This window comes from Rosa chinensis, chromosome 2, assembly GCF_002994745.2.
Source record: "Rosa chinensis cultivar Old Blush chromosome 2, RchiOBHm-V2, whole genome shotgun sequence".
Taxonomy (NCBI): domain Eukaryota; kingdom Viridiplantae; phylum Streptophyta; class Magnoliopsida; order Rosales; family Rosaceae; genus Rosa; species Rosa chinensis.
In genome coordinates, this window is record NC_037089.1 from 61154905 (window position 1) to 61163017 (window position 8113).

The 8113-nt window shown below is 38.2% G+C and overlaps 1 protein-coding gene across 1 annotated transcript; it reads left to right on the forward strand.

Annotated features, from left to right (window-relative positions):
- Positions 1-3734: 3734 nt before the first annotated feature.
- LOC112187488 (beta-fructofuranosidase, insoluble isoenzyme CWINV1) lies at positions 3735-7255 on the forward strand. The gene is made up of 7 exons (XM_024326306.2): positions 3735-4019; positions 4219-4227; positions 4472-5334; positions 5524-5682; positions 5850-6097; positions 6191-6281; positions 6878-7255. The coding sequence occupies exons 1-7, from the start codon at positions 3824-3826 to the stop codon at positions 7052-7054; spliced, it is 1743 nt and encodes a 580-aa protein (XP_024182074.1). The 5' UTR covers positions 3735-3823; the 3' UTR covers positions 7055-7255.
- Positions 7256-8113: the final 858 nt, after the last annotated feature.

The following is an 8113-nucleotide window of genomic DNA, read 5'->3' on the forward strand; positions in this document are numbered from 1 at the left end:
AGAGGAGGCTATATATAGGGGAAGGCAATGCTTCATGAATTTAATTTCCAAAGAATTTTCTAGTTGCACCACACAGCTTCGACCAATCTCGTAGCGCCACGTCAGCTATGTTGTGTCATCCAACCAATCAAAAAGCTTCAAAATCAATCTCCTAATATATTTTTGCCAAATTCCCATGATTTAATCTGATTTTATTCACAATTTTCGGCCAAATATCTAGGCATGAACCTAGACAATGGATCTGGACTCATTTTTTACATTTTCTCCCTTAAATATCTCCATGGCTTTATCCTTAACATCCTCCCCTTGATTTTCTCTTGATTTTCACATTAAAAATGCAGATTTTAATTCCTTAATTTCAGCCAACATATCTTGAGGAAATTGAGGAATGAATCTGGACTTGTTTTGAGCATTTTCTTGTTGCACAATCCCATGAAACTCTCCCAAGATTTTCTCAACGTAATCTCCTTGATTTTCACATTGGCTCCATCATTTCCCATGCAAAAATCAGATTTAATCTCCCATAATATCTCCCACGTCATCTTCAAGCCATGTGGTCTCCTAATGCCTTCAGGTTTCCTGCGTTTACTGGGATTCCTAGTTGGACCAGGAAAACTCCATTTCTTCTCCATTTTCTCCCTTGTACCTAGAAAATGAAAACTAAATTAAAATATATTTATTTAAGGAAATAACTAAGTAAGATATGAGGAAATAACTATTAAAACATCGCATTAAAATGCTCCTATCATCATTGCACTCCACTACCTTGTCAGTTTGGTAGTTTCTAAATAACTGATCATACAGCTTACGAATGTGGTCACTAGGTATCTCTATGGGTATCTAGATACAGAATATACATGAAGGTTGATGGTGGACTTCATTTACCTATGTTAAGTGGCTCTAGACCACGGAACGCGTTTACAATAAGATTGAAACACTCACTAAAGTGACTACTTGATTGGGAAGGGATATGCCCGCGCGTTTCCATAATAAGTTTCTGATTCTATTGCGGTTCATGTTGAACATGATCTTCATTAGAAGCCCTTAAAGAGTTAAGGGAAACCGGTGAACACTTGAAATCCGAGTTTGAGATAAAAGATTTTGGGAGAACACGATTATGTCTCGGTTTGAAAATTGAGCATCGTGTTGATAGATGCTTAGGAATTTTGACAAGGTCAAACCTTCAAGCACCCCCATGATCGTCTGAAGTCTTGATCCTGAAAATGATCATCTTCGTCCAAAGGATGATGACGAAGATGTGCTAGAGGCGGGAGTGCCTTACTTAAGTATAATAGGCGCATTATTGTACTTAGCTCAATGCACAAGACCAGACATCTCATATGTTGTGAACTTGTTAGCTAGATGTAGCTCTGCGCCAACGCGACGCCATTGGATTGGTGTAAAAGATATCCTTTGGTACTTGAGATGTACAATTGATATGGGCTTGTTCTATTCTTATAAAGAGACAATGGATTCAGACACATCACACACCAGGAACGTTGCTAATATTGGCCCGCGTCCTCTATCCCCATCCCAAAACAACATGTGTTTTGGAAGGTTTTGTTGATATTAGGCATCTCTCTGATCCACACAAAGGTCATTCCCAAACTGGTTAAGTGTTTACCATGGGTAAAAACCTTGATATCTTGGAGGTCTACAGAATAGACCCTAGTCGCTATATCTTCAAACAATGCAGAGATTATTGCTCTTCATGAAGTGGTTCGTGAATGTATATGGATTGGATCCATTGCTGCGCATGTTCGAACAATTGTGGTTTGAAGTCTACCACAGATGAGCCTACGAACATTTAAGATAATGCTGCTTGTTTTGAATAAATGAAGCAAGGATACATCAAAAGCTATAACACCAAGTATAATCAGCAACAACAGACTCTCCTCAAGATCAAAGTGAACTAGGTTCGATCTGAGGACAATATGGCAGACTTGCTCACTAAGTCATTGCCTAAATTCGACTTTCGAGAAACATGTTGGTAGCATCGTTTGCGGAAGTTATCCGAATTCCAATGATTGTAGTCATCAGGGGGAGATGCAGACATCAGGGGGAGGTGTCTACATGTATGGTCTCGAAACTTAAAGGGTGTGTTGTGCTCTTTTCCCCATTTGACCGAGGCTATTTTTGTTCCACAGGGTTTTTGTTACTCGGCAAAGTTTTTAATGAGGCAACGAGATTAGCACCACGTTTGGGAGACACAAGGGGGAGTGTTCAAGTAAATCCAAAATATGTGTCTAGCTCAAACTCTAGTTTACTAGAGACGTCAAATTTGCAAAATAGGAAGTAATGAGCACATACATCATAATATAATAATACATCACCTTGGATTCTTGGAGCTTTTGAGGTTATCAAACTAAAAGGTGGATGCTTTTCTGGGATAGAACATAGGCCACGTTTGGTACACATGACAAGATTAGATTGGTTAACCTATCTTAATAGGATTGGATTGCAACAGGTTAAGATAACTAATCCTAATCTTATTGGTTGTTTGATACAAGATTGGGTAACAAACTGGATATTTGGTAAACCCAATTTAAAAATAAATAACAATAAAAAAAAATTAGATAGATCTGAAATTTAACAGTAGATGAAATTCAGCGGATTGATCTCCATGAAGCTTCAAGACCCATCATCGCAGATCATCGCCTCAGACCTTAATGCTGTTACTCGGCCTCTGACTCACTGCCAGCCATCCTATTCATATATAGTCGGTGCTTATCCATCGTCGGCCATCTCCATTCATCTTCAAGTCCAAGAACTTGAAGATCTACCCATCGGACACGACCCATTAGATAGAAGTTTCGACGGAATTAGAGCTCTAAAATCCACGTACAGTGGTAAATCCCAGCTCATGAGCAATTGAGCAGCACAAATTCGATGATTCTGATGATCGAAATAATTTGCATAATGGCGGTGGAATATTTAGGAGACTGGGTAAATTGGTGGAGAACTACAAAAATAGAAGAAGAAGATGATGGAGGAAGATCGTGAGAGGTTGCAATGAGAATTGGAGGGGAAGGCAGAGGTTGAGTTTTATCGTGGTGAAAGCTGGAGATGTAGATTTGGAGGCTTTCTGGTTGGATAAATTATATCTCACCTTTCTAACAAGATTAGTTATCCATACTTGATAAGATTTGAAAAATATGTCTGTTAGTTATCTGGATTGCCAAACATAATTGCTTACTAGATTAGATTTAAATTTTCCTATCCAACCTCCTTATCCAATGAAACAAACGCGGCCATAGAGAAAAATCAATTTTAGACTATTTGATTTGTCCTCTTTAGTCTTATACCGTTATCTATCTGCTACTTTAGAGTTTAGACTATTATCTATCTGCTAGTGCCAATAGAAAATGAAACGTTAAAAAAAAAAAACACAATAGAAAATGACTTTGTAAAATTCCGAACTGAATTCCTTTCACCCCAAAACACAACGCAAATAAAAAGAAATTTCCTTTTCAAAAAAAAAAAAAAAATAAATAAATTCAGCTCTTTGACTTTTGACCTTAATCTGCTGATCCAGAATTCATAAAATGGCCTGCTTAATTTCCAGGATCCTACTCTCCTAAAAAATTCTTTCTATACTATCATAAACTTACAATATACTTTTCCTTGTACAATATTAAAATATTTTGTGCTGTGACTATAATTCTGTTTTCCATATAACTATCCCTGTTAAACTCTCCTTCCTTCCTTGACTTCCGCCCAAGAAAATAAAAACGAAACGGAACAAAAGATCTTGACTAGTGTTTCCGGCCTATAAATACGCAATATTGGGTGCCCTTATCTTCCAAACTCCCACAAAGCCAACATGGCCATGATGATATCCTCTCTTTGGCAATTCTGCCTTCTTTCACTTTTGCTTTCTTATGCTGTTGTTGAGCTTCAAGCTTCCCACCTTGTCTATAGCGACCTTCAAACTACCCAACTAACTTCAACACAACCCCAAGCTAAAGATCCTTACAGAACTGGTTATCATTTCCAGCCTCCCAAGAACTGGATCAATGGTATGTATATCTTCAACTCATCTTCAATTTTCTCTCGGCTTTTTTCATTTTCTTCATTTTCTTTAGCTTCTTGCATCTGTCCTTGTCTAAGTTTATTGTATACAACTCTTAACAGTTGTTCTTTGCTTCTTGTTTTTCACATTTGACTTGTTGTAACTGTGGAAATGGACACATTGGCTTCTTTGGTTTCTCGTCACAGATCCAAATGGTTAGTTACTTTCGCTCTCCCTGAGTTTTATTTTCTACAGTGGTTTTTTTATATAGTTAATTGTGTTTTCTGGGCTTGTGCCTTGTTCTCATTTTCTATGGAAGTAATGTGATGCATTGATGTGATTATGTGGAGGAATGGTATAACAAGTCAAACACATGCGGTTGGTGGATTTATATGCTTGGCCCTTTCATTTTTGGCCACATCTTGTACTAAAGTCTTGCCTATTGCTCTCTCTTCTCAGGGCCGATGATTTACAAGGGAATTTACCATCTTTTCTACCAATATAATCCCAAAGGTGTAGTTTGGGGCAACATTGTTTGGGCACATTCAACATCAACTGATCTTGTCAACTGGATCCCACATGAAGCTGCTATCTACCCATCACAGCCGTCCGATATCAACGGCTGCTGGTCGGGGTCAGCTACAATCCTTCCCGGAGGCAAGCCGGCCATGTTATACACCGGAATCAATCCCCAAAACCAACAAGTTCAAAACTTGGCATTTCCTAAAAACCTCTCAGACCCTTTTCTTAGGGAATGGGTTAAGGTCCCTCAAAACCCACTAATGGCTCCAACACTAGCTAACCAAGTCAATGCTAGCTCATTTCGGGATCCAACCACTGCATGGCTAGGGCCAGACAAGAGATGGAGGTTAATCATTGGAAGCAAAAGGCACCAAAGGGGATTAGCTATACTCTATAGAAGCAAAGATTTCATGCATTGGACTAAGGCCAAACACCCACTTCATTCAAAAGAGAAAAATGGAATGTGGGAGTGCCCAGATTTTTTCCCAATTTCAAAGACTAGCTCAGTTGGTCTTGACACATCAACAAATGGTCCTAATGTTAAGCATGTGCTCAAGGTTAGCTTGGACAACACCAGGAAAGAGTACTATACAATTGGTACATATAACATCAGCAAGGATATCTATATTCCAGATAAGGGATCAGTTGAGAGTGATTCCGGTTTGAGATATGATTATGGTAAGTTTTATGCTTCAAAAACCTTCTTTGACAGTGCTAAGAACCGCAGGATCTTGTGGGGTTGGATTAATGAATCCTCAAGTGTCAATGGTGACGTCAAGAAAGGATGGTCTGGACTCCAGGTATTGTTTCTCTATATTTTACAATAGTTTGTATCCAATTACATTTAAGAATTGGTCAATGGTGTAGACCTACAAAGGATGGAAATGGAGTATCATATATAATCAGTAGCTACTATTGGACTAGAATAGTCTTCAATGTGCTGGCTTAAGAATTAAGAGTTATTGTATTCAAATTGGCTACTCTTGCAGGCAATTCCAAGGACCATTGTGCTTGACAAGTCTGGCAAACAATTGGTGCAATGGCCAATTGTAGAGCTTGAAAAACTTAGAACAAAGGAGGTCACGTTGCCAAGCACTGTACTTAAGGGAGGATCACTTCATGAAGTATTTGGTGTCACAGCAGCGCAAGTATGCCTATTCTATCTTGTTCCTCCTTTTTGCTTCTGTTTAGGTTTAGAGTAATGGGACTCTACCACTTGTTAGTAAAAAGCACATTAGGATAAATCCCACTTCATTGGAATAAACTTTTAACATAGTGTTGTTTTGCTTTCGTTGGGTGATTTTTGCTTTTACAGGCTGATGTAGAAGTCGCATTCGAGATAAGTGATTTCAAGAAAGCAGAAGTATTGGATCCAAGTTGGACTAATCCACAAATTTTGTGCAGCAAAAAGGGTGCCTCGGTGAAAGGCGGTCTTGGACCATTTGGATTGTTGACTTTGGCTTCAAAGGACTTGAAAGAAAACACAGCAGTCTTCTATAGAATTTTCAAGTCTCAAAACAATTACAAGAAATATGTGGTGCTTATGTGCAGTGACCAAAGCAGGTCTCATTCTCTCTTAGCCACTCTCTAATCTCACATACAAATTTATATTTCCCCATATATTAATCTTTTTTCTTTTTTTGGTTTGTCTGGTAGGTCCTCCCTAAATCAAGATAATGATATGACCACTTATGGGGCATTTGTAACTGTGGATCCTGTTCATGAGAAGCTGTCACTAAGAAGCTTGGTAAGTTATTATGAAGTACAGTTTAATATATCAACCGGTATTTCTTTATTGAAAAGTCAAGACTTCCATAGTCTTCCAGTTTAAAAGTCTTTCCCACCATAAATTTAAATTTCCATCAAAGTTTTTGAGAATCTACACATTTTCCTTGTAACTTGAACACTCACGCAACTATGCAACTATGCCTGCCTTTGGACTTTTACATCTTCCATATTGTATTTGATTTTCTAAGAAAATATAGCTAGAATTATGTAAGTTTACCCGAAAATTGTAAAGCTTGAGGTAATATTCCTATTGCATGTTTTTTTATAAGATATGATATAAGTAAATAGGTGTTCTTGGACAACCAAGGCATATGGGTTATTTTCCAAAAGAACTATAGGTGTTCCTTTCCCTTGATCAAAAGTTCAAAACAGTTCAATTCTTCACGATAAGGGAAGGGGATATAGCTAGCAAATATGCAAACCCATTTTTTGTGCACGACTCATAGTTGCGTATACGACACTCTGCACTTTTATGCATGGTTCCCTTCACTATTTTCCTTTTATACCCAATTCATGAAACAAATTAGTACCCTCACGCACTCGGAACCGTTGCAGATTGATCACTCTATAGTGGAGAGCTTTGGTGGAGAAGGCAAGGCGTGCATAACAGCCAGGGTTTATCCGACATTGGCTGTTGATGGTGATGCCCACTTATATGCTTTCAATTATGGAAGTGAGAGTGTCAAAATCGCAGGAAGTGCGTGGAGCTTGAAAACTGCTAAAATAAATTGATCAAGATTTGTAATGTAGTGGAGAAGAAGAGTGGAGGAAGCATTGAAATAGACTCAACTACTTGCGGTGCCGCTTAAATTAGATGATTGATGTGAGATTCGAATAAATTTGCGCGGGCCCGTTTTATGTGCTTGCCAATTATGTCTGTGTATCAGTGTCATGTTTTACTTGCTAATAATATGCATCTCATTTCTTGTTCAATCGGAAATTTGCAATTTTATTTACTAATTTTTGAGTACTAATGCCAATTAAAAATGCATTAATGGTTATGATCGAAATGACTCTTAAGCTCTAATGAATAAGAACATCGACCCTATATATGTACATGTGTGAGTGTGGTGAGTTTGAGTCCTTCTACTGGCATTGCTTGAATTACGTAGCGGAATCATAGCTTTTCAGCATGAGGAGCATGAGTGTTATGAGGTTCATGAGTGACATTTGGGTACCCGGAGTTTGTGTTTGGCAATGATATGAAAAGGTCGTGTTCGATTCTCGGGACCAAGGTTCTAGAACTATTGGCAATGATATGAGAAGTTTTGTTTACTCTCATGGGAGTTCCTTAATGATGTTGAGGCACAGAAGAAACCCGGAGGCCGAGTCATGTTTGTGGTCAGAACAAAATAAAAGGAATTTCTAGCTCTAAGGCTCTAACACTGAAAACGTCAAGCCAGCTCCCCCACAAGGAGTTGTTTCTCACCCAAATTTTTTTTTTTTTTTGAATAGAAGTTTATTGTTATTCAATAAATCAACAGTCAATTGGTCTTAGCTTACATAAGCAGTCCAGCAAGAAAATCCGATAAAACATATCCAAGCTAAAGCAAACTAATTAAAATCAATGAGAAGCTCACATTTAAGCAAGCCTGCCCAAGCATAAGAAAGTTTCGCCTCCTACGGAAAGAAATCATTCAACTAGCCCTCACTTGCCAGTCACGCAATTGTAGTACAAGCAAGAAACTAGAAACGTTATAAAAGACTCATAGAAACTTAATCACACTCAAACAGGCTTAAGACCCCAATCAAAGAAATTAAACAATAGCTAGCTCCTTCTCTGGGGAGTTG